A 26,849-nucleotide genomic window follows, 5' to 3' on the forward strand; every position below is an offset into this window, starting at 1 on the left:
CCAACCAACAACTGTTTACATTTCATGACTAACAGGATTTGCGCTTACACTTTCCCTTTGTTGCCAGTGTCGGGAAAACTTGAGAGTGCAGGGATTTTGCAAATGCTTGTAATAGAGCAAGAGAAAGCAAGAGAGGGAATAGAGAGAAATGGAGAAAAGAACCAACAGGCCAAGAAGGCATCACTGTTACAGAGGAGAGAAAGAACTGGTGAGGGTGTGCTACAACTTAAGCTGAAAGCTTGAAGAAACGCTTGCAAAGCATGCACAGCACAGCCCATGTGCATATAATGAGAGCTCCAGTGGTCAAATATTTCCATTTATCATGTTTCATAAGCTAGAAATGACCCAAGTTTAAAACTTGTAAAAGATGGCATGTGCAACAGATCATCCCCACCTGATTACAGAGAAATCCCACCCAACACACACACCAAGTTGACCAAGATGTGTTATTCTACCAAATTTCGTAAAGTTGTGGAGTGCCAAATCACACTACACAGCCCCCATATTCCCGGCAGCATATCAAAAAAATTCATACTTTCTTGCAGAATTATATAAAATTCTAACAACTGTCATTTAAGAGGGAACACCTTGTGAGTCACGCAAATCCTCCATCCCGAAAGTATCCCCACACCTGCCTCCCAGGTGTCAGCAAAGCCCCATCCTTGTTTTCACAGATGTTGTGCGGAACACAGCACACAGTTATTATTCCAGACAGGTACTATTTAGTTGCCTCAAGCCTTCTGGTTTGTACCTGCCATCTACCTTTCAATTTCCCAAAGGCATGCTCCATTGTCATCCTGCAGCTGCTTACGTGGTAGTTAAACACTTATTTTCTACAATGCAAATATCCAGTCAAAGGCTTCATTGTTAATGTTTTTAGGGAGTAGAGTGAGTCTCCAGGGATAAGAAAAGGAATGCTGATGCTAAAGGTACCACGTTGCTGGCTCTTCCCCCTACCCAGTTATGCATACAGCCAGCTGTGCAATAATATACATGAGAATTTTTTTCCTTCCTGACCCTTCCCCAGGCAGCAATCACTCCATGCCCTGAAGCAAGATACTTCGTTCTACTTCTACTATCTTTTTTAATTTCTCCCTTCCGCATTACTAAAAACAAGCAAGATTTTCTGAAAAATCTAACACCTTACACTGCAATAAAATTGGTTGATCTAACATGTAGCTAAGAAAGGTATTGCAGCACACTGAGGAATCAGCCTTTCTCTTTGTGAATGCCAGCAACCAACGTGAAAAGAAAATACAAACAGGGGTTTCATCAACAGTTTGAGTCACAAATTCCCCACACTCAAATCTATTAGTAAACTCTTGAAAGCTGGCAAGCATTGTCAGATGCAATACCACTTTCTCAATAGCAATACAATGACTTTTAGAAAAAAGCCATTTCTAGGTCTGCTAATTCATCTGTGAGGACCAGATGGCAATGGATAAACATTTTCATGAAGATACAGAAGGTCACAGCTGGCAAAGAGCTTCTGGATTTCCTAGGTAACCCCCATACGCATCGTCAGGAAAGCACATACGGATGTTCTGAAGCTCAGGTGCCACTGCCAGTCATTGCTGGTGATGGCACAGTCTCCCTCATCTCCACTCCACATATTTACTTGAAGATCTACACATTTCCAGTGTCCCTGTTGTCCGTAATGATCCATTACAGATTTGGAAGTTGTGCTGTCTTCTTGAAAAGAAGCAGCTAACAGATGGCATGAGAGGAATCATGGGATTCTGCTAGTTTGATTTTCAGGAGAAAACTTTGGCTGCGTATCCAACCAAGAGCTACAGGCATAATCCCACAAAGCTGAGACCGGCCCCAGCAGCAGCACGCGGACGCACGGCAAGAGCTGCCGCGCCGCTCGGACGCTCCTCCATCACATCGAAGCAGCGACCTGTCGTGAAGCAAAGGGCTGTTTGTTACCGTGCCTGTGTTTTGTGCCAATTATGAGGCAGTTACACTGAAAAATGTCGCTTTGATGTAAATCTCTTCAGGCAGCGAATGTTAAACACCACGCACCGCTGGGTAGGTGCACGATTTCGCAGGGCTGGCGCCCGCATCCAGGAGTAATTAGCAAGACTGCGCGAATCTCCAGCCCGTGCGCCGGACTGCTGGGCCTGGCGCAACGGCTACACAGCGGGATATTGTAATTAGCAGAGATGCAACACGCCGAGTAATTGGAAAGATATGGAAATACCACTGAAGTTCATCGAAGGGAAGAAATCTCCTTAGATCTAGCCAACTTCGTGTCACCATGAAGCTCAGGGCTCTTCCCTCGCGGCGGTGTGACGGAGCACAGCTATTAAAAAGCGGTAATTTCATTTTGGCTGCGATGCAGCCACCGTTCCCCGGGAAGCGAGGAGGGCCCGGGGGCCGAGCCCTTCTGCCCGGTCAGCCGGCCGCGGAGCGCGGCGGGGGGAGCCCTGGCTACCCCCAGGCCCGCACGGCCCCAGCGGGCCAAGGCCGAGGCCGCGGCCGCACCGCCGCGGGGGGCGGGCCCCCCAGGGACAGGCCCGGGCCGCCGGGGCCCGCCCCGTCCCACTGCCGGCCGGCGCGGCCCCTCCCCGCCGCTTTCGCTTTCGCTTCTGCCTCCCCGGAGCCCCACGCCAAGGCAAGCCCCGGCCCCTTCCCAGCCCCCCGCTCCTCCGCGCCGCGCCGGCCGCGCTCCCCGCTCGCCTCAGGGAGACCCCCCGGCCCCCTCCCGCCTTGCGGCCCGGCCCGCCGCCTTCCCGCCATCCCCTCAGCCGGCCGCCGCCTTCCCGCCCCCCCACGCCTTCCCCTCCCCGCTCCCGTCCCCGGGCCGGCTGCTCGCTGCTGGCTGCTCTCCTCGGGCGCCCAGGAGCGGAGGGAAGCCGCTGCCCTCGGCGCTGGACACTCGGGCCAGCCCTTGCCTGGGAGGACGCAGCGGGGCTGCGCGGCGTGCGGTGGTCGCGGCGGCGGCGCTGGCTGCCTCCCCTCGGGGCTGCGCCTTCCCCGGGGTCTGCCGCCTTCCCCCGCTCCTCCTCGGGCCTCACTGCCCACCCGCGGCCTGCGCGCTCCTCCGGTCTTGTTTTTTTTAAAAGATGACTGGAAAATGTGTGTGTTTGTCGAAGCCGAGCCTAGGGCCCAGCTTTCGGGAGCTGCTGTTGCTCTCAGGGAGCTCAAACGCCTCAGCCAGAGCGGTGCTGGCGGCCATGTATCCGCCGGGCCCCGCGGGCGGCCTTGCGCTGCCGCAGCTCGCCCGCGTGGTGAACGTGTACTCGTAGAATCATGGAATGGTTTGGGTTGGAAGGGACCTTAAAGATCATCTGGTTCCAACCACCCTGCCATGGGCAGGGACATCTTCCACCAGACCAGGTTGCTCAGAGCTCCATCCAACCTGGCCTTGAACACTGCCAGGGAGGGGGCAGCCACAGCTTCTCTGGGCAACCTGTTCAGGTGTTTCACCACCCTCATGGTGAAGAATTTCTTCCTAATATCTAATCTGAATCTGCCCCCTTTTAGTTTACAGCTGTTCCCCCTTGTCCTATCACTACACACCCTTGTGAAAAGTCCCTCTCCATCCTTCCTGTAGGCCTCCTTCAGGTACTGGAAGGCTGCAATCAGGTCTCCCCGCAGCCTTCTCTTCTCCAGGCTGAACAAGCCCAACTCTCTGAGCCTGTCCTCGTAGGAGAGGTGCTCCAGCCCTCTGATCATCTTCGTGGTCCTCCTCTGGACCCGCTCCAACATGTCCATGTCCTTATGTTGGGGGCTCCAGAGCTGGACGCAGGACTGCAGGTGGGGTCTCACGAGAGCAGAGTAGAGGGGCAGAATCCCCTCCCTCAACCTGCTGGCTACGCTTCTCTTGATGCAGCCCAGGATACGGTTGGCTTTCTGGGCTGCAAGCCCACATATTCTGGGCTGCAAGTGCACTTTTCTGAGCTAATGTATTATAAAAGCAAGTTTAATCTGCTGAAATCTGGGAAAGGGGTAGGAATTGCTGCTACTTTTCCTCACAAAAACCTGAAGCTGGAGTTGGACAAGATGGCTCAGCGCATCCCACTGCGAGCGAAGGTGGGGTCCTGCCCTGTGCTGAGCCAGTGCAGATTGCTGCACCCGCAGAAAAATGGCTCCTGTCTCCTTGTGGTTTTTTGCTGGCTGGATGATCTAAATAAACTTCCCGAGGGGGCAACTCAATATGTGGAAGAAGAGGAGAGACAGACCAGTTTTTCATCAGGAACAAGTCGTTAGATTAGCTCAGCGTTGTTGTCTAGAGGTGCCCCATATCGCCTTTGAGATGTGTGAAGGTGTTCCAAGCTTACACTGGAGTAACAGAAAAAATTTGCTGAAATACAACAATTTGTGTAAGAGGCTGCTTCATATAATGAAAATAGCTTTTAATGTCCGAGAAACACTTCACAACTGGTTTTTCCTAACAACAGCACATATGTATTAATTAATCATTAGAAGAATATAAAATTTGTATTACATATTCACATAGACAAAACAGAGAAATGAAAAACTAAGATCCCATACCTGGAAGATAATCCAGGGTTTTCTTCTCTTCTGCGCATTTGACTGTGCATGCACAAATGAAAACACAGGAGCTGCCTGGGTGTCTCAGTACTGGATAGGATTGCAGTTATGAATATTTTGTTGTTGGTTGTCTGTGCTTTCTTCCCAACGTACTTCTTTCCAGACCATGAAAAATTTTCTGGCATTAAACATAAGATCTTTCACCATAAAATAATTTTTACTTTTGTTCTCGTCTGCATTTTTGCGGGTGGTGTTAGACAAGTCACTTTTGATAACTGCCACAAGGTAATACAAATGGCTGAGCGTGTGCAATGTCATGTTAATTCAGGACGGAAAATCTGTAGGCACTCTTACTTGATGAAGTATTACACAATATAACTAACAACCTCACATATGTCTGGTTTAATGGTTTCATTTATAGAAGTATTTCTGAAATGATAGTATTCATTGAGGGACATTTACATTCTTGTACATGAATTTGTAGATGTCGGGAGATCAGCATGTTGATTGCCCTACTCAAGAGAGAGGTGATGAAGATCACGGTGATGTAGTTGATGCAAGGCCAGACAGAAGTAGCAGATTCTCACTTTTTGGAAAGTAAGTTACTATTTTTATTCCTGTTATTGTTGTATCAGCTGTCATACTACCCTTCTAATGGGATTTTGATGTTCAGTTTGCCATGTCCACAGTGTCATAGATGGCCTGGATAGGGAGATGGTTTATGTTGTGTCAGTTTAATGTTTCTGGTCTGTACCTTAAAGCATCCCTCCATAGTATCTCCCTATAGGGAGACCTATAGGATCTCCAATAAGCTTTATTTGGTAGTCAAGAGACCACTAAGTTCATTTAGCATCAATTATAGTCCCTCATTCTAAACGTTGCCCTTTAGTGGAGCTGGGAATTAAATATGCCATTAATTATCTATTTTACTACATTCAGCTCAGCTAATCTCTTGCATCATTGGAATCCCCTGCTGACAATTTAAGTTAGTTTAAAGCCTGGATGTGCCAACTAGGTTGTAGCACAGAGAAGCCTCACTGAGTCTAGAGATGTAACCCGTTACAGAATAAATTAAAAGTCTTTCATTTTAAAACATAGTAGTCTCACTGAAGCATAAGCTTACTTTCATTAAACATATAGGAAGCAAGAACTATGTACTGCTTGTCTGTACTCTCGAAAATGCTAGAAAAATGTGACTGAAAATGCAAAAGATGAAAAACGAACATGCAACATTTAGAAATACTATTCAATGTCAGCAAATGAACTTCATGGATTTACTGAGGTTTTATTAGAGGTGTTTATTACAAAGACTAGTGTATTTACAGAGAGGTTTTGATTATTTTTACTATTGGACATCACATTCAAGTGAATAGTGTACTTCAGAGAAAGTGCATGGAGAATGTAATTTTATTTTTGCTACTTATTATACGAGTCTAATGGGGGGTAACAAATGCGTGAGAGAATTGAAGATGCTTTAGTCTTAGAAGACTTGATGTGCTGTTAGCCTATCACTTTACTTTCTCTGTCTCATTTTATCATTCCTCAAATACGTTTTATGATGTGTATGTGTATTATTAATTTTAACAGTCACATCATGCTAAATAGACAATGTAACATTTGTTTCTAAATGTTGCCAAACATTTTTCTAAGGTTTCTTTTAAATTTGCAAGATGTGTGGTTTAATATCTGAATTGGTCTTCTTTCGAAGAGGTGATATGCTAATACTATTGTTAAATCATGCAACTCAAAGTTAATCATTCCTGAAGGAAAGGCAATAATCACCATTTCTATTGCTTTTTTTCTACAAGGAATTTTTCAAGTAATTTGGCTATGCATCAGTTTGAGGCATTCATCTTTTGGGAACTCCTTGAAGATACAATTTGAAACATTTTTCTTTAGAAGAAAAAATTGCTTAGATTAAATATGACATAATTGAGAAGATTCAATTTATATGTTGTAGAAAAAAAGTAAGTCTGAGAAATCTATCACAGTTTCTTGAAGAAGGTGATGATATTGACTAAAGAAGAATGAGCTGGTTGACAGGGAAGTTCGTAAAAAACCAAGTACATTGACAGGTCTTTGTCTTATAGAAACTAAAACTCTTTGACCTGAAGAAAGATAGGAGAGGAACACGAGAGGATGAAGGAAGATAGGATATGATCTAAAATCGTGGCTGTAACAGAGGAGAAAGTGAATAGCGAATGATCGTTCCTTGTGCCTCACAGGAAATCTAGGGGACATTCAGTGAAACGTTCATGCAGTAGGTTTAAAACAACCGATAAAACGTAATTTTCACATAGTGCAAAATGCAGCTGTAGAACTTAAAGTCACAACATATGCAGATGTCAAGATTTTAGTTGATTTCATAAGAGATTAGACGTATTTGTGGAAGAGAAGTCTGGCGCGAATGTTGGTGTTAAAGTCTTTGGTGCAAGATGTTCCCAAATCAGGTTTCTGTGAGAATATATTCTGTATCCAATTTCTTTTGTGTGTTTTCTTAAAACTCATTACTAGTCAGTACCAGCTACTAGGCTAGATGTACTTCTAGCTGGAACCAGCATGACTCGGTGTCTTGCTTGCCAAGGCTTCACTTATTATTGCTTAAAATACATAAGGAAAACAAGTAACTTGCATTGTTAAATAAGCACGTTAATTTTAATTGATGAGAACAGAGCAGTGAGAAACTGAATTCAAAGCCGTGCAGCTGTTTCCAGTAGCTTCACAGCTCCAATTCGCCATTCTCTGGCTGCGACTTCAGATTTATCTGGCAAGAGCAGAAGTAGAAATAAATGAAAACCTTCTTCACTACAGCATATTTCTCTCCGAGAAGTCTGTGAGCCTGCTTTACTATGGAGGCCAGGAGGCTCAGAACAACCCCAGAGTGGGCAGGTTCTTCTGGCTGCACCACTGTTTAAGGGAATTGTCTTCTACGTTTTTCCTTTTCTTTGGAAAAGTGCTCGTACTTAGTTAGTGTTGGTGGGGAAAAACTGTTTGGTGGGGAGAAGTGTTGAAAGAGCAGTTTTGACTTCACGGCTGGCGGTGGTGTTTGGTTTAGGTTTTCTAGCCACTAGATGGCAGGAGGGGATCAATTTTATTTACTGCAAAAATGTGGCCAAAAACTGGGGGGCGTTGTAGTTGAGCAAAAAGTTATGTTTCAGAAGGCAGAAATAGCAGTGTACACTCTGGCAAACCTGTGCGCAACAAAGTTTTAACATATGGTTAAACAAAGATTGAGCTGAGGATTTCAAAAGTGTATTTTAATCCTTTACGTGATTGTTAGAAACTAATAGCATTTTTCCTACAGAAAGCTTCCTTTGCTATGCTGTATGTGCTCCTCTTACACTTTCAAGTCTTTAAAAGTAGTACTGCTTCTCCTCCACAGGATGATTTCATATCTTCGTTTGGTATCTTTTGTCTTTTATTGGGGAACTATTTTAGGGAGAGTGATAGCAGCAAACATATTTTAGCATCCAGGAAACATAATGTAACATGAAACAGAATAAAAATGTGATTCTACTGTGTTAAGTAGAGCTAAGATGTCTCTGACTCCTATTGAAGGTTTTTTTTTTTTAAAAAGCTGCATCTGAAAATTCCGAAGCCTTGGTAGACTCACACTTGCGCTGTCAGTAATCATGACTGTGGGCTTCAGTGAAGAAGCATAATGCAGAAGAGGGTGGTTGTTAGCAGTATCTAGGTACTAGTTTTATTCTAATTTAATTGTACAGAACCATTTGTCCTCTGGTTACTTTTACCTACTCCAACCCTACTGTCTTGTTTTACAGTTAGTATTCCCCTTCTCGTCTGGCAACAGAAAAAATAATTTAAGTATATATTGAAGAATTCTTAGAAATACCTAGTTACAATTGAAAATATGTGATTCTGTAGTGCCCTTAAGGCAGAAACATGAAATATATTGTAAGAAAATCCCAGCGAGGAATTTGAGAGGCTTGTAGGGTACACTCACATACAGTCACCAAGAGTACTTCAGCTGTTGCAAACCCAAAATATCTGTAAGGTATTTATTTCTGTCAAGTCAGGCTATAAAGTTTGAGACTTTTCATTTTGATTAATTTGAAAGTTAGCTGGAAACATCAGTGTGTATCTTGTCTTCTGTACTTCAGTAGTTGTGATAGATATAGATTCTTATGATGTCTACCAGGTTTGTGAACTAGTATCTGGATCAAAAAGATTCACAGATATATTGATTTTCTTTTCATTTGTATGGTGTTTATTTGGGTTACAAGGCTTCAAAGTGGGGAAGCACAGATGTTACCAGAGCTTTCTTTTAACTTCATGACCCTTGTCTCAGTATAGCTGTATTTCTAAAAATTAATAGCCTTGACCTTCAAAGAATAACTATTCATTTCTGAGATTCAGCTTCAGCTGAACCTCACCTTTGGAGCTGTAACAGGTGTAAAAAGTTGTCTTTATTTGAGCTTTGCTCTTCTGTTGTTGTCTCTTTTGGGGAGCTATTTTTCCATCCACTTTTGATTACCAACAGCTTATTTTTGTTTGGTTTTTAAGAAGCTGCTTTGCAGGTAGAACTGTATGAAGAAGAGTTTCACAGTGATGCAGATGCATATGTTTTCCAGAGCTGCCCATTTTGTACTTTGTGGGCCATTTGAAAACACTGGGCCTGATCTTATAAATTAATTGTTTGCTTTGTAGAAAAAGTACTACTGCTAAAACTGTATGCTTATGAAGAAACTGTGTTGCCCTCCACTGCATGAGTATCAGCTGCTGCTGCCTTGAAATTAATGTCTTCAAATCCAAACGGTGCCTTGAATTATACCTCGTCGTTTTTATCATAACCTTTACAGTTCTAAAATTAAAATTGCAGTTCTGTTACAGGTTTTTCAGTGGCAGAATATTACAGACCTTTCAAAAAAAAATATTGCTAAAAAAGTATCTCTTTTGTCCTTAGATAGAAGAAAAATAGCAAGTTACTTTACAACAAATAGCAGCTGATGCATCATTATCTGCAGCTCTGGGCTGCAGCTCAGAGGTCTGAACTGAACTCTGGATTCAGCCTCGCGTTTCCTGTAAGTCTCTAAGCAAATCACTGTGTACCTCCGTCTATCCTGTAAATGGGTGATCATCTTTCCTTTTACTATCCAAACTCCAAAGTCTAGCACGATATAATTTTAATTTTGTTTGGAGTTTGTGGGCTCTGCTTTGCACAAGCTAAGTATCAGTGTATTATTTTCCCCCCAAAGTGCTGAACATAAAATTTTAGAAGCAATAGGTTCTGGCATCTGTAGTCTGTTAAAGTTGACTCCTACAAAGAAAATAAAGAGATTTTAACATAGAGCAACAGGGATGTTTCATTTTCATTACTCTCTTTTAAGCCAGAGGTTGTCTTTTTATTTTTTGTTATTGCAGTTTTTGTTAGATGTGGAACTCAACTTCTGGAGAACACTGCAGAAGTATTTAACAATTAGTGAAAGCTGTAGTCAGTGCTGGTACTTTGCATTGGACACTTACGGGATGTACCGTATAGGAAATGCCCAAGTATCTTGAAACAGTAGCTAGTCTAAAGAGTAAGAACTCATTAATTCACAGTCAATATTTGTTTCCAGTCTTCTCAGGGACTTTATCTCGTGAAGCACAGCAAACAGTGGGTTATTAATGAGCTGTATCTATGGGAATCACAACAGTCAGTCAAGTATCCTAAGCGCTTTCTTTACTGTGGGAATTGATTTCCTTCGTTACAACAAACTCTGGGCTGTCATCATACAAAATCTGGAGGAAAGCTATTATGTAGTGTCATTTTTAAGCTTTCAAAGGAATCAAAAATAACCCAAATATATAATAAACTGAAACTGAGTTTTTGTAAACTGTGCGTGTTAATTTGCATTATTTTCTTAGAAATATTCGTATTGATATCATAGCAGTGGTGGATCAGGTTTTGAGAGAAGGAAGAAAGATGCATTACAAACCAAAGTCTGCTGTCCCATCTCCATCTCAAGATCTGCTGTATTTTCCTACACTCTTACATGGGAACAGTAATAGAATCAGAGCAATGGGAGTGTGTTTTCCGCTTGTCAGCAAAGGTGAATCAGGCCTGCATGACCTCAGCTTGCAGGGTGATAGCTATGAGGGTTTGAATAGCCCCACAGAAAAGTCCAGCGTGACCCACTGCTGACACAGGCAAATCTTTGGGCCTGAACACAGAGAGCGTCCCATTTCACTCTCCAATGTAACCCTGAGCATGGTGGGCTCCTAGCATTAGCACAGAAGATTAGACTTGCTCTTGAGGACAAGCTGAAGCTGTTTTCAGATGCAGTGTGGAGTACCATTTGATGATGAGCCAAGGTACTGTAGAGTGTTATTTATCTCCTTCCTCCTTTGCCCCCTGTTTGGAAATCTCATGAATGAATACCCTAGAAGAGTTTAGTTTCAGTGCTTCTATCAACCAAATTATAACTCTACTGGCATTTTGCAATTCCTAATCCTAGCCAGAGTATTCTCTGACAAGTAGTATGGGGTGGGGGTTGCTTTATTTTGAGTTGTTTTCCAAGCAGTCCATATAGCAATATATATATCTGTTAATTTCTCTTAGTAGCTATGGTAGTAATAGAGGCTTCATCTTTTTTTTTTCATGTAATTGGCAGTTGCCTACATACATTATACTACCTAGGATATGATCATGCAAGATTTCAGTTTCCAGAACACCCATAGAAGGTGTGTATGTGCAGGTTTTCTAGAAATGAGCAGAAAGCTTTTCAGCAAGCAATATTCTTTATTTGTAAAATTCTACTTTTTTAATGTTATTTGAATATTATGTTGCATACAATATTGTGAGGCCTGCACAGCAGATACCATGCAGCTGATTAGGAAACTGAATTACAAACTGATGATTGAGTGTTTAGAATTTACTCTGTTTTGGTCCTCTCTGCTGCAGGCGTTACACCACAAAATTGTCATGTAGGCTGTGAATGATAGTTAAATATTAAGGGCATAAAGACTGGGATACTGCTACCTGTTTCTTTTATTTTTCTCTTTTCTTTTTTTAACTGTTGCAAAATGTGAGCATTTAGACATAACAGTCTGTTTTGAAACTTGTTTTACACAGTGTAGCTGGCTTAGCCCCAGTGCGCTTCATCTGCTTCATTTGTGTGTAATAAATAAAACTGCAACCATGGTTTTGATTTGAATTATGTTAAGGCCATCACTAACACATAGTTAAAAGGAACGGAAGGCATATTTAGATATAACTATCAGAACTCCATACATATATATAATATACAAAGTATGCCAGAAGTTGTAGTCTTACTCTTTCAAACAGCTCATTTCCTCTCATTACACAGTGAGTATCCAGTTGCCCTGGACTGGATTTCTCTGTTTCACAAATTCTTAGAGAAGATTCTCCCTCCTAATTGGAGAAGAGTCTGAAGCTAAAATGGGACAAAAAAGATACAAGAGTAGCTCAGGGTCTGAAAAAAGTCTTATAATGAGGGATTTGAAATGTATTTAGTTTCTCTAACGAAAGTTGAAGGATAATTTGCTTATACTATACAAATATGTAGTGTACTATGCAAACATGTTGGCGATGGAAGATCAGAAGATAGGAAGCACATTTTGTAAGCAAAGAAATCATAAATGGAGCCAATGGATCAATAAATTGATCTTTTAAAAAAAAAGGTTGGGTATAAATCTAAAAGATGTTCTGCAGATTAAACAGAAGCTGCAGGTTTGTAGAAACTACTGAAGAGGGGTTTGTGGCTTGCTTTGCCACAAGTGAAAATGAAAAGTGTGCTCCCACTCAGGTGAGTCAGTTACTGCAGGTGGCATGCTGCGGCTCGCTAGGCGAGATTGTTCACCTCTGAGCCTGTCGCAGTTGTGAAGCTGTGTGGTAGGTGAGGCCTTACTGTGATTCAAGGCAATACACTCTGGATTGTGGTTTCAGAGGAACAGACAAATAGCCGTTGCTGTAGTTCAGCCGAGTAGCTGCAACGTGATAAGCTGTGATATCTTCAGTGTTAAGCCAGGGTCCCAGAGGCCTTTAGGGCTATAATATACTTTGGGGAAATGCCAGATTCCGAGGACTGCAACGCTGTCAGTTTTGCAGTTGACAGTAAGTAATTGTGTGCAGGCAGTAGCGGTTTTACCTCTTCAGGGAAACTGATGTGCTGTAACCAAAGATGGGAATTTGCTTCTGGACTGAGATCCACTGTAAACCTCCGCAGTGGACAGTAAGAATGCCTTTGTTTCAAGCATTTTTTTGCAGGAGGCACGTGGCGGTAAGCTACCCCACACGCTCTGGACCTGAACGTTGTACAGGTGTACAAAATAGTGGATTTTAAATTCGTTCTCTAGTTTACTGTACACTACTATCTCCCTGGAAAGAAGCCATGAGATCTGCAATTGTTTTACGAAATAAATTTGTTTAGGCTCCATTTTCCATTAAAACTAAGACCAAGAGATAGGGAGTTACTTTCCCAGACTTATTCAATAGCAGAAGCAGGATTCACACTCAGCTGTGCTCAGTTCTCCATTCAGAGCACAACTGTCTCTTGGTGGATAACAGAAAATATACCCTCAAATGAGCATTTTGATTTGTGTAATACTTTTCATCAAGTTAACTGAGCAAAGCGTAGCTGGCATATTATCTTAATAAATATTTTTATGGCTTATGTTTTACTGTTGGAGGTGATACAGCATGCTACAAGAAACTTAGAGAAATGCAAGGATTTCTTTAAAAAAATGAAAGCATTTTATTTTGCGAATTTTCTGCAAAATCTGCAGCAGTGCTGCTACATATGTTGTAGTAAGAACAAAAGTAGGGGGGTTTTGATGAATGAAGTCAGTGATATTTTCCTTTCAAAACTGGTGTGTTTGCAGTTGTAAGGAGGGCTTGGGACATGGGTTTCCAAAGAAACAAGAGGTACTGTCTCCATTAGCTTCCTACTTGCAGGTTCATTCAAGTAAAAGACTTTGCCTCTGGTGACTTTTAAACTGTCTTTGTTTAGTCAGCTGACAATCTTACTCCAAAGATATCCTTAAGAAGTCATGAATTAATTGGCAGTTCAAAAAGAAGCTGGAGACTAAATAATTACTTTGGCCCTGATCTTGAGAACAGTTACAAACAGGCATTGTTTTACTGCCTGACTAGCCCTGTTGCCTTTAGTAGGACTGCTCCCAGGAGGAGAGCAGGGTGCATTCATCAGGAGCTGTGGTGTTTGAGTAAGCACACTTGCCATTTCCCTTTATTCCACCCCTTCCCAAAAATGTCTTTCGAGGCTTAGGCATTTCAGCAGAGTAGCATATGAAGATGCAAGGGTTGCACAGACTTTGTATGTCATTGAGAAGTGTGAACTTTAAGCTCTGGTATTATCAGTTTGGCATGTTTCACCATAATTTAAAATTTCTTCAACAGACAGAACAAGACTATTAGAAGGAACAGAAATCTAGGACAGTTCGACTGTTTTTTGTGTTTTAATGTTCTGGGGTTTTTTTCTGTATTATGTTGTTGGTGTTTGCTGTTCGAAATTGCAGCTGTCAGTTTTCATGCCTTTTGTGTAAGACATCTGCTTGCCATAGTAAGCAGTACAGGTGAAACAATGTTTAAAAGCTTTTCAGGGAACTTTTACGTTCAGTTTGGTAGGAACACTTTTCTTCTGTCTTCTACATGAAGACTTTCTATTATGTTGAAAAGATTCTGACTTCAATATTAGAATTTTTTTTTAATTTTCTTTTGACTTTTACCTGGAGCGTATTTAAAAATAGCCTTCTAAGGGCTGGTTATTTTGTTGGTGCTAGTCTATCAAAGTCAGCAGTCGTGTGCTAAGAACTGTCAGTAAGGAAATTGAAAGTATGCAACATTTACTTGAACTTCCTCCTCTATAATTAGTATTGCCCCTTTTTCCTCAGGAGATTTTTGCTTCAATTATTAAGCTGTTTTTCAGTTTATCTGCTGGCACGTAATTTGGAAGCCTGAGTAACCTTTGTTTAATACAGTATTTATTTGCTTGGTTTACAATTATATTTAACCTTTTCAAAAGAGTCTTTGGTAAGATGTTCTCTGTCTGAAAAGAGAGAGATGGAAATTGCACTTGCCATTGGAGTATATTCAAGATAAAAGGTTTGTGAGCCCAGAGCGTGTGACAGTAAGTCTGGAAACAGAATCGAGATCTCCCAAATGCCAATGTCGTCTGCAGTGGCTCCTGTTAGTGTCTGTCAAAGGCTTCACTTAGTATTCCAGCATGCTGCCTGCTTAGTGTGTGAGCCAGGATCACACCATCAAAAGCAGAGTAACACAGTTTTACTATTTGGTCTAGCCCTTACGGTTAATGCTTAGTCCTTATCCCATATAATTTATCCTTTCTGATTTCTAAGAGTAAAGGAATACTCATTTTTATAAAAGAAAATTCAAGTTATGACACGCTTTTCTTGTCCAGAAGTGTTGCTGCTCTGCCAACCTAATGCAATATTAATGGAAAAAGGCAACAGGATAATCTATTATTTGCATGCAGCTCTAAATCTGTGTGACACTCTACCAAAACAGATCTGACAAAGAACAAAGAGTCTGCCTTAAAGAACTTAAGATCTAAAAAGCTCTAGTCAGGTTTAACAAGTGTCTTTTGCTTGTTATTGCCAATAGGTTTCAAGAGAAAAAAAAATTCAAAGAGGGGAGAGTGTACAGTAATTAGAGGTGTACTAAAAATGGTGAAATTAGACTGGATAAAAGTATTAAAGCTGAGGAAAATTATTCAAGCTGGCAGTTTGGAAAGAGGGTTATGTAGGAGTAAGACATACTCATGCATGATTGTCAGAAAGCATCAGACATGTGAATAGGCCACTAATTATTGAGACTAAGGCAGAAAAAGAGAACAAAATATTGAACCTTGATTTGTCTAATTTATAAATTCTGTTTCCTGTTCACTTCTTTTGGAAGAATAACTCTGAATTGGTCTCCAGCACAATCAGTTTTATTATACAGAGCTTGGTGATGCTTTGTGAATTCAAACACAATCCTCTTTGCATTTTCATTGTTTCCTGTCGATTCTTTAGCTACTTGTTTAACAAAAAATATATCCAGTCCAGGATTTTTCCTCAGGAGAGCAAACATAGCGCTTGTGGTGAACAGTAGTCACAAACATAATTTATACTGTGCATGCATAATGGAAGGAGCGGAGGTTTTTAGACAGGAAGAGCAGCATAGAGCCATGCAAACTGCATAAAATTAAATCAGCAATATAGGCTACGCAAGTTTCTTCAGAGGTCTTAAAACCAGTATATTATCCAGTACACTTACTCCACAGTTTTGTAACTCAGCAGGGAATTTATTCAACTGAAGCCTTTAAAAAGGTCCCCAAACGTAAAAGTCATGAGGGAAAAATCTTGGTGGTTTGTAATAGAATAAAGAGCATTGCAGTTTTAAGATACCTTGCATCCCACGACATCAAGTGTATGAAAATTCTGGTGGATGTTGATGGATTACCTGAGAAGATTTTACTATGGACTTTGTCACTGTACCACTGCTATAATCTTCTTGCCTGGACTCAACAGAAAGGCTGACAATGTGATCGAAACTAGAATAAAACTATTCTCCAATGCAAAAAAGCATGGGGACTCCAGAAGGGATCCTGAGATGCTGTGTTCTGTAAAGATAGCGTGTTTTTTAAGGCAAATTTTCTTTTTAACAGAAACCTGTTATCAGTCATTCAAAAATGTTATATGATTGCAAATAATATTAAAGAAGCATGCTACAGTAAAAACTGTCACAATGTTCTGTGATATTCCTTGTCACATAAAGCCCAAATTTACTGAACTTCATAGAGCAAGAGTAAGACAGAGTTGCGTGTGTGTACTTTGAATAGAAACAAATGTAATCAGTTTTGCTTTTCCACCCACCTCTGAATGTCAACTTCCTTAATTTGAATAGTACCATAACTGTAGATTTTTTTTTTACCTGGTTACATTTTTCCGTACAGCAACAAAAGTCCCTAACTTTACTGGGAGAGAAAGGGACTATGAACATTTTCAAAGCCTGGATATCCCTCTGTAGTATCGTTTTTAGAATTTAATTAACACATTCATTTCCTTTTAGAAAAGCCAATAAACAGGAAAAAAACAAACAGTAAACTCCTCCCATCCTGTGACTGGGAAGTGATGATGGTGAAATTAATCTTTATTCATCTAATCCTCTGCCCGTAAGGCTCTTTAAGTGACTGTTCTTTGCCAGGGAGAGCTGTTTCTTCTGTGTGCTAAGTGTCACATTGCTTTTAAGGCCAAGCAGCTCATGTTTTCTATTGTCTGACAGTCACTATCATCCTCTTTTTAATCACTGTTAATGCTGAGGTTTAGTAAATGGATTGGTATAATGCTTTCTACCCTAGAGATTGCACTTTCTTCTTAATGTTTCCCTTTCATCCACTGCTCTCTTGAGAACTTTCCCTGCATTATGCTGGTAGTATTCAAAGGGGAGTCCATACTGTTACAGCAGACCAGCTTTCTAAGAGCAGAAGGGTTTTTTACAATCACTGGCCTTTACACTCTGCACAAAGGTGGGCAATACCAGACTAGACAGCTGGCATTAATTATATAATGTGATAGAAAGTGAAGAACCTTCCCCTGGAAATATATCACTCTACATTTGAAGTGAAGCAGCTGGCTCTCACCGAAACACTTGTGACTCTGGAGAGCTGGCAGACCCGAACCCAGGAGCTTGGTTGTAGCAGGTGGGAGAGATGATGAGAGACCACATCACTCAGGGAAGCCATTCCCCTGCACAAGGATTCTTAGTATGTTCGTATGTCAAACTAATGTACAGTAGCAAAGAAAGTGCAGGAAGGTGCCAGGAGAAAGGAAGCCAAAGGAGAGGAAATCTCAGCTGCTAAGAGACACTGCTTTCAGTAAAACTGTTACTGAAAATAATCTTCAGGTATAGTTAAACGTTAACAGTGATATTTTTATCCTTAAATCTTGATATCCGTACATACTGAAATCATAATTTATTCAAAATGTAACAGAAAAGAAAGTGTGTTGTGATGAGTAGCAGTCCTTTAGACAATCAAGTTCACTACTAGTGCAAGTGATGTATCTCCATTGACTTTGACAGAATTTTAGCCTTTGGCCTTTACTATTGCAAAGCTCAATAACAAAGTGATAAATGGTATGGGTAACTTTAATTTTATTTTTAAAAAGTGAGAAGTTGATAATAATGATTTTCCCAAGGTTGACAGTCTAGACTTGATGAAATCACATGCCCAGACATAGCGTTGTCAAGCCTAGGGCCTGAATCTAGAGACACAGTAGGGGTGAAAATGTGCAAGCTATATGAGGGTGCCAGAGTGGGGTTTTAGTTTTGCTGAACTGTTGACCGAAGGGAGAGAACATGAAATATGTGAGAGCACTGATAGAAAGAATATTTCTGTCTAAGGGAAAGATCAGTGACCACTAACAGAGTGAGGAGCTACAGCACAGTTGTAATTAAAAGCTGAGGAAAGAGTAAACAGTCATAAAATTCAAGTTTCTATTTATTCTGGGCAAGTTCGAATCCCAAAAGAGGGAAATTAATGACACTGGATGTCAGAGCAGCAGAATGAAATAAAACTGAGGGCAAATAGTTTAAAACATTTTGTAACAGCACATAACTAATCTGTGGAAACCCTTATGGAAAATACAGTGATTAGAAAGCCTAGTAAGAAAAACAGCAGTAAACATTTATGTTAACATGTTTCCCGTTCAGAGCTTAGAAAATAAAAATGCTTTATGCTTTATGCTTTCACTCATAAGCCAGCCTGTCACAGACAGGGCATTTCCCTTAAGGACTGATTATTACATATTTATTACTTCATTAGTCATTATTACAAGGTCTGATTTAACTTGTTGAAACTGCGTAGTTGAACCTTATACTGTCAGTTTAGTCCAGTCAGGCAATTCCCTTGTTGCGCTATGTTGGCAGAAAACAGAATCTTCAAAAAACAATTTCTCCCTGGACTGCAGGCCCAGGATATGTGTAGTCCACAACCTTTGCTTCCTTATTCGCTCAGTTTGGACAGATACCAAAAGATTTCTGGAAATTTTTGTTGTCTGCCAGTAAAGAAATGATAGGCGTAACCCTACAAAGCATGTGGTTGCTTAGTAGCTCGTTAGCCTGTTCAGCTTGGAAGGAATCATGAGAACAAAACCATACTATAGTCTGTAAAAGAATGGGGAAATGATAGAGTTATGTGTGCTACTGTGCTGATGAGGTTTGTCAGTGACATGTGACATTTACCGGCATAGAGCTTCTGGCGTACTTTTGGGAATAGCAGCAGGAGCAGCAGATACATCACTTAAACGCCCAAGTGTTTCTGCATGAATGCGTGTAAACTATTGAACTAGAAAATGAAGTGGTTTCAGAGAAGTTGTGTGGCTACATTACTATGCTACTTAACCCCAGCTGCTATTTTCAGTGAGGCTTTTTGTGAGGTAACGTGGCTGTGTGACTGCTGGACTAGCATTAGATCTCTTCCAGCATTTTAGGAGTGCAGACAGTGCAAACATGATACCGTACTGCTCATGTGGATCTGTCCCGAGTGTTCACAACTGTTCGTGGGATGGACATAAGCAGAAATTTGCGTACAATCCCCTTGAAAATAATCCTATTGTGTGTAACAGCGACTGCTAGTCATACCGCATTTTCAGGAAGCCAGTGAAACCAGATAAATCTGTAGAGACTTTAATCCAGCGTGGACTGAGGAACCTAGCCTCTTCATCAACCAGAGTGGTTATCTGTTGTTTTGGAATTTCTTTTTCTCTCCTTGCCAGAGAGCTGTCTAGTGATGTAGGACCAGGGGGAATTTTAGGTTAAAATAAGAACCCAAGATCTCTTTGAAAGTCAAATGTAATATTAACATCATACAGCTGTGGATAATTCTTTAAAATGGTTAAAATCTTTTCTTGAGGCAAAGCATACTTAATTATTGTTCCCAGAGCCCTCAAGAAGCAGTATGCGAGGAGAATACCAATACTTGCAATTTGCCAGAAAAAACCTGTACTTCCAGAGTATCAGACAAAATCCTCAAGTAGATATCTTGTTTTGTAATCTCTAAGAGAAGTCTAAGAGAGGAAATGATATTGGGGTGATTACATGTAAAAAGAGTCCAGAGAAAGCCTACCAGATGCAGCTATTTAATCTGGCCCATTATAACAACATCAGGACACTCAAAGATAAGACAAAGCTGTTTTAAAATTGACTTGCAATAGCATTTAAACATGATGAATCATCCAGAGAAGGTTTGTTATAGTTTCCAATTAGTCTTATCCTTCAGTAATGAAAAAGAGGACACTTAAACCTAAAACACAACAATTGTTAAATCGGGAAGGTAAGAAAGTAGATTACCTAAACAACATTTAATCAATTCGCAGGAATCTCATGTCTACAGGCTATTATTGAAGCAATAGCCTAGTAATTCTTTAGAAAGATGTCAGTGTGAGAATACTGAAAGTACTTAAATTAATTGAGATTGTGGGAAAAATCTAATTTTGTTAGAAAGAAACTGTATTATACAGTTATTTGTGCTGCAAATGTAGGTTATGTGTTCCTCTCAGATATCAGCAATAAATACTATTGGAAGCAGGATGCTGGACCAAATAAGAGAGGTGCTGATAACTTCTTCTGCCCTATCCTGAGCATTGTTTCTAACTAGGCTTGCTCCAAAGCTTGTTTATAGTTCTGAGGCTGAATCAGACCCTTCATAGGCTCTCACTGGCTTCAGTTCTGCTTGAGGAGATCTTACCAACATCTTAAGCCACCTGCATGGACCAAAAAGTCTACCTCTAAAAGCAAGTACTGCAGAGTTCCTCGTGTTTATACTTCAGGTGTATATGCTGGCTGTAACTGATTCGTTGTTAATACTTCATTTAGAATAATTTGGTGAGTAGTGTCTGTGCTATCCCTTTGCATGTCTTCCTAATCCAATCTAAGACTCCTGCACACAGCAGAAAGGTCAGTACACAGTCGTATTAACAGAAAACATTTATAGCTCATTTTGGTTTGGGTATCGACGATTACACTAAAATCTGCTTAATTTTTTACATAGGTTCAGACTGGTGTTTGGCAGACCAAATTAATGCGACCTGTTCACATCTATAATGTTTACCAGTAGAAATTACCTACTGCTTGGTCTTAATCTTCTGAGAGTTTAGGGATGATGGTGACTCAATAAACAAATCCTATCATGCCATTGGGTAACCTGCATACCTTCTTGTGCTTGGAGTAGTTATTAAGGGGTCTCTGCCTGTCCTTATATGATTTATTTATAGTAAAAGTAAAACATGTCCAGAACCATAGTTTGCGAAAGGTTACCGCCAGCCTGACTTCATGTTCAGGCCATTGTTTTATGTGTGGGTCAGGATCTCCATATACTACTGTTGGCTGCAGTTGGCTCTAGAGTCATATTACCATCATCAGAAACAATCGCAAACAATAATCACTTCATGGAAATCACAAGATCTTTGTGCCTCGATCTGAAATAAGAAGAAAGAAGACAAACTTTATACAAGAAAAAACATTGGGTAGGGCTTCTCAAATGGTTTGAATCAAGATAAACAGGCACACTGCATGTGACTGGCCACTAACAATAATTTCATTTGGTTCACCTAGAAAAAAAAAGAATGGAGAAGAAGAACAGCCAAAGTCGTCTCTCAGTAACCAGTACCGAATTGTCACACCCACATTCCAGTATAGTATGGACTACAAGAATGTTGGCAAATGTATTATTATAAACAACAAAAATTTTGAAGACAAAACAGGTAATGTGCTTCCTTTGATGATACTCATTACAGACTTCAGCATTTTGGTACTTTCATTAATCAATAAGCATTTAATCATTTAATTCTCAGAACATGGATTTTTAATGAATATATTTATCTTTTTTTGAGAAATAGTTGTTCCTACAATTTATTCCTGCTCTTTAACGCTTATATTGGAGCGGCTCTTTGCAGCTTCTTTGCAGTATGTTTCAAAGAGAATGTCACCTTGCTTTGCCAACTTCAAACTAAAACTTTGTCCCAGAGTTTAAGGCTGTGTTATTAAAATTTGAACTTTGGCATATGTAGCCCATGTTAACTTCTCTGCCACTGAGCTACAGCTATGAGCTACAAAAGCCTATAGCTGTAGCTGTGCTCTGTTCACACTCCTGCATTGAACTTTTCAGGCCATGTTTGGTCTCAAAGCAGACAGATACTTGTGTTATTGTCAATTATATATGTCCTTTCCTATACACTTGGCAAACACACTAAATGAAGTGTTTACTCCAAAGAGTTTATATCGGTTTCTTTTATGTGGATATCGTAGGGACTCTTTTCAACAGTTTTTCCTTGGGGTGCTTTATGCTTATGTTACACTGCATAACCAAAATGAGATAGAATCATCCACAGAGGTCCTATGTTGCAACGTGCTGGAGGCATGCCAGCTTTTTTCAGGGTAAGATACATGTTAACATCGAACCTTGCATTATTTTGCATTAAAACAAATCTCACAATTTGTTCTCAATGCTGAGAATGCTGTTAGAGGATTGTTTCAAAATCATGTCATCATGACATTGTTTAGGCTTATTAATTATAAACCTAAAAATTTACCTTTGAGCACGTGAATTATTTTGAATTGTGTAATGTGCAATCAACCGTATTCTTTGTTTTCTGCCAGGAATGGGTACGCGCAATGGCACTGATAAAGATGCTGGAGATCTAGCGAAGAGTTTTAGAAACTTGGGTTTTGAGGTTTACATATACAATGACCGAAGCCGTGATGATATGGAAAAATTACTGAAGCAAGGTAAAAATTTAGAATAATAAAATAATTTAGAGTGAAAAAGACCGCTGGAAGTCACCTAATGTACCCTCTGATCCAAGGAGGTCAGATTAGAACAGATTGCTTAAGCCCCACTGCATGCAATTTTCTATATAGAAGGATTCAGTTTCTGAATGGATTAGGCTTGTATTCCCCACCTCTTCCTCCAATGTCAGTTCAGAAATACACACTTTTCTTATATTAGAAATATTTAGTCATATTAGCTGAGGCGCCTGTTCTGAGTATTAGGTGAAGAGCCTTGTCATACCAGGTAAAGAGTCCAGCCTGTTGATTCCAGTGGGCTAGACTCAGAGTCAGGTGAAGGATGCGTTCAAGGTACTCACTACATTACTAAAAAGTGGGTTGTGTCATCTTTATCCACTCCTTCTTATGCCTTCCAGTAGAGGCTCAATGTATATTTAGTCTTAGAAAAATGTGTTTGCTAAATGTAGTTTTCACTCAAAATGTTGCTTCCTTTTGGCTAAGAAGTATTTGATTTGTAGCTGCTGAGGAGAATCACAGTGATGCTGCTTGTTTTGCCTGTATCCTTCTAAGCCACGGGGAAGAAGGCCTCATCTATGGTACTGATGGACCCATGGCTATCAAGAGTTTGACTGCGCTATTCAGAGGAGACAAGTGTAAAAGCCTTATAGGCAAACCCAAATTATTTTTCATTCAGGTAATAGCCCTAAGGTAAATACAGGATCCTACTGCTGCAGTGGGGAAAACGTGCTATGTTGGCTGTCTGCTCTAGAAGAGCCCTGTAGGTTAACTTCATGAATTTTGCTGGAGGTTTCGTGGAAAAAAAAATGTGTGACTTGCATTGCTTGTTTTTAAAAGATAATTTATATAGACAGTTTGCAGATGTAAAGAACATATTGTCACTGTAATTTTGTACATGGTTTCTCTTTGTGCTTGGTAATGTATGAACTTCAAAGCAGAAATATAAACTCCCTCTAGTGCAGACAGAGCTGAGGACAGTACATGATTATCAATAGAAATAATACTGTCCAGGTCTCTTTGAATAAAGACTGTCTTTACAAATTACTGCATTCTGCTAAAAGAAATACTTTTTCTCTCCTTCAATATCCTAAAAATTTATATTGCATGATTTCTTTAGCATATAATTACTTGTATATTACTTAAGCTTTTAAAGATGGCTTTTTCAAACAGTATTAACTGACATACCCTCAGTCTGAATTCTCTTTTTTATCATGGTATTAGATATGTATGGGATTTGCAGCAGATGTGGCTTTCCGTAGGCTTTTCCATCAATTAATCCTCAGCCTCAGAGTGAAAACTGTGTCTATGTTAGACTCTTTATACTACCAAAGTGATGTTTCTTATGAGTTTGGAATGGGTACTGTGTTACCTTCAAAATTATCTTAACACAGGCAACTGACTCATGTTACATAAGTCCATCAGACTGCTATTTTTTGGCAAGATCTGTCAGTCAAAACTACCATTACTTCCTTTTACTGTACGGGATGTACATTTTGAAATGGGTAAGCTAGTAACTTTGTCACCGAACAATTAGATGTCCCCCAGAATTGCATCCCTGCTCCTAACAGGCAAAGTACTGCTTAAAACTATATCCATTAAAAATATTGACAAATATTTATTTTTAAAAGACCTTGTTTCTCCTTATTGAACAAGTTCTCTTTGTCTTCACTACTTTCAGGCATGCCGAGGCTCTGAATTTGATGAAGGTATACAAACCGACTCTGGACCTGCAAATGATACTCTAGAAACAGATGCCAATCCAAGATACAAAATCCCAGTAGAAGCAGATTTTCTGTTTGCATATTCCACAGTGCCAGGTAAAACAAAAGGGGGTCAGGGTGGGGATAGAAGCCTACAAACTTATCACCCACATTGACTAGACTGTAGACTGACCATCATTGATAATGCATTGTACACTGATGGGCAAAACACTGAGGCCCAGTGTACGTTGGGCCAGTGTGTTGTCTCCACCCCTTTTATACTAGCTGTAGCAGAAACAGAGAAAGCCCAGATCTGGCATCTCAGAATGCACAGACATTATAGGTGGCGAAGGCACTGCTGTTTTCTGGGAATCCTGCCCTTCCATCTCCCAGTTTAGTGAGTGTGTGAAATATCTGATGAAGGCAGGAAGAGGAACAGTTCCAGCACAAAACTTAGAGAGGAAACCCACAAAATCTTACTTCTTACATTTCGCAGATGCAAACATATATAATGGTACTTTAGTATTGTGAGGTTTGGAGAGTTAATACACATTATTCTCCACTTTGATGAAGTAGGATATGTGACACCAGTGAGAAGAACTAAACTTTCTGTGTGTGCGTTGTTACTCTTTGCCCAGAATCTTTCGAATAAATTAGTACATACGTCTCTGCCATTCCATCCTTCAGCATCAGATAATACAATAAAAGAGGAAAAATAACCCCATGCACTTTCGTGTCTGTCTTTCCTATAAGGTTATTACTCCTGGAGGAATCCTGGAAGAGGCTCCTGGTTTGTGCAGTCTCTGTGCTCGGTGCTAAATGAACATGGAAAACAACTTGAGATCATGCAGATCCTCACACGGGTCAACTACGTGGTTGCCACGAATTTTGAATCCCAGTCTGATGATCCACGCTTCAGTGAGAAGAAGCAGATTCCCTGCGTGGTCTCTATGCTCACTAAGGAACTTTACTTCTGAAAGTGTATTTTAATGCAGCCAGTGATGTGAGATCAGGATATGGTTTTGGCAGGAGGTTTGATTACAAACTGGAGTAACACATTTTTAATAACAGAAATGTAATTACACTAGATTTTTGTATAAGCTAGGGTATCTGATGGATGGACAATGTGCAAAATTTTAAAGAAGAAATAAATGCTGTGGCAACCTGACAGCTAATATTAATTACTGTATCTTGATTTCCCTTAGTGTGGCTGTCATGACTTATGGCTACTGAAGATGTTTTGAGAGTCAGCTACCTGGCCCATAAAGGTTTATTCCAGAAAACGGATAGTAGATTAAGAACAAAAACATCTGATCGTGAGACTCCATCTTTTTTATCACTACTGGCTCATGGAACTGTAATTTCCTCAGAAATTTCCAAAGACCATCATATTATGGGTATGTCCAGTGATGAAGCCAAGTTTGTAGCTACTTAAAAGGATGTTTCTTAGTCTAATATATTAATTTCCTTTTTATGAATATCATTAATGAAGACTAGGGGTTGCTCTGTGCTTAATCTGGAAGTCAATTTACTTAGTTATCACTCTAGCATAAGACGGATAAATGAAAAATCAGTATTTGTAGATGGTTTACCTGAATAGTATGGAAATAGAGCAAATAGAAAAATGGAAATGAAAATCTTCGTAAAAGATTGGTAAACTGTAATTGGATGATGCCTTATTAAAACACCATGTAAAGACTTTTGCCTTGCAAATGACAATTCATCCATAGAACAGCCTGAAACATTGGTATGGCAGTTTTTCTGCTTGCAGAAATAAAAATGTCTGCTGGTTGATTCAGAAGTTTTGAACCAACAGAAAGCTAATGCCAAGGCTTTGTTATAAAACATTAAAATTTAATGTTGAAATCATAGAATTGTCTGTTCCAGTAGTGAATGAGTGTTTAGATAAAGCTTCTATTTGTGAAGAAGTTTGCCAAGACTGGAAATACTTACTTGAATCAGAACTGAGAAGTGCCTTTTTAGTTACTGTATGGTCTTGATCTTGTATTTTGGAGTTATGTCAGTGATGTTATATTCCTACTTTTTATATTCTCTTTAAAGTTGGTAGCTAGGTCAAAAAAGTAAGTTAATGATTTGGTTAGACTGGTAAATGATTAGTTGTTCACCCTTTTCCCAATTAATGTAGTCTGTACTCTTGAAATCTTCTGAGGAAATAAGTGCATACTATTAGAGCCAAGTTACCAAATAATGAAATTTATTTTCTTACAAATACTGCGGCAGTGAGGCATATATTTTTTTCATAAGTCAATTTTACATTTGTTTGAATGAAATAAATTATTGTTTTATGGACGTCTTGAGCATGAAATCAATAAAGACCTTTTTTTAAATTTGCTATGAATATCTGCCTGTTTGTCACTCAGTCTGGTGAAGTGAAAACCAGCCAAAATACATCCCAAAACACATCCCAAAACCCTTCTTAGCCAAGATTGCAGATGGTCTTCGGCATATTTGTCAAGATGAAGTTTACAGTGTCAGTTGAAAAGTAGTTTAGAAAAGTAAGCTGGCATTGGGTGACTTGGGTTAGGCAGACCACATCCTCTCTTAGAGTAACCAAAATTAATGAAAATATTTTAATGGAAGTACCCTGATCTACCAGCACTTAATCTTGCCCTGTGCAAAAAATGCCTTATACACTAAACTGTACAGTGGTCTAGCAGTGCATATGAAAATGTTCTTCCTATTACGTCTGGCAAATAGCTCCATCTTCAACTATTTTCTGGCGTTAGAGATATTCCTGTTTTACCATGAGAAATATCTCACAGAATCATACAGCAACAGAATCATTTAGGTTGTCAAAGACCTTTAAGATCATTGAGCCCAACCATATGTCCAGTCCACGTTCC

General features: G+C 40.0%; 1 protein-coding gene across 2 annotated transcripts; it reads left to right on the forward strand.

Annotated features, from left to right (window-relative positions):
• The first annotated feature begins 2,581 nt into the window (after positions 1–2,581).
• Positions 2,582–26,316, forward strand: CASP7 (caspase 7). Of its 2 annotated transcripts, XM_075424292.1 has the most exons (7): positions 2,582–2,617; positions 4,985–5,097; positions 21,095–21,243; positions 22,139–22,267; positions 22,786–22,961; positions 23,964–24,102; positions 24,739–26,316. In XM_075424292.1, the coding sequence occupies exons 2-7, from the start codon at positions 4,985–4,987 to the stop codon at positions 24,960–24,962; spliced, it is 930 nt and encodes a 309-aa protein (XP_075280407.1). In that variant the 5' UTR covers positions 2,582–2,617; the 3' UTR covers positions 24,963–26,316. The 2 variants fall into 2 exon arrangements, with proteins under 2 accessions (XP_075280407.1, XP_075280408.1); XM_075424293.1 differs by lacking the exons at positions 2,582–2,617; positions 4,985–5,097 and adding an exon at positions 9,453–9,542.
• Positions 26,317–26,849: the final 533 nt, after the last annotated feature.

This window comes from Opisthocomus hoazin, chromosome 6 (assembly GCF_030867145.1).
Source record: "Opisthocomus hoazin isolate bOpiHoa1 chromosome 6, bOpiHoa1.hap1, whole genome shotgun sequence".
Taxonomy (NCBI): Eukaryota; Metazoa; Chordata; class Aves; order Opisthocomiformes; family Opisthocomidae; genus Opisthocomus; species Opisthocomus hoazin.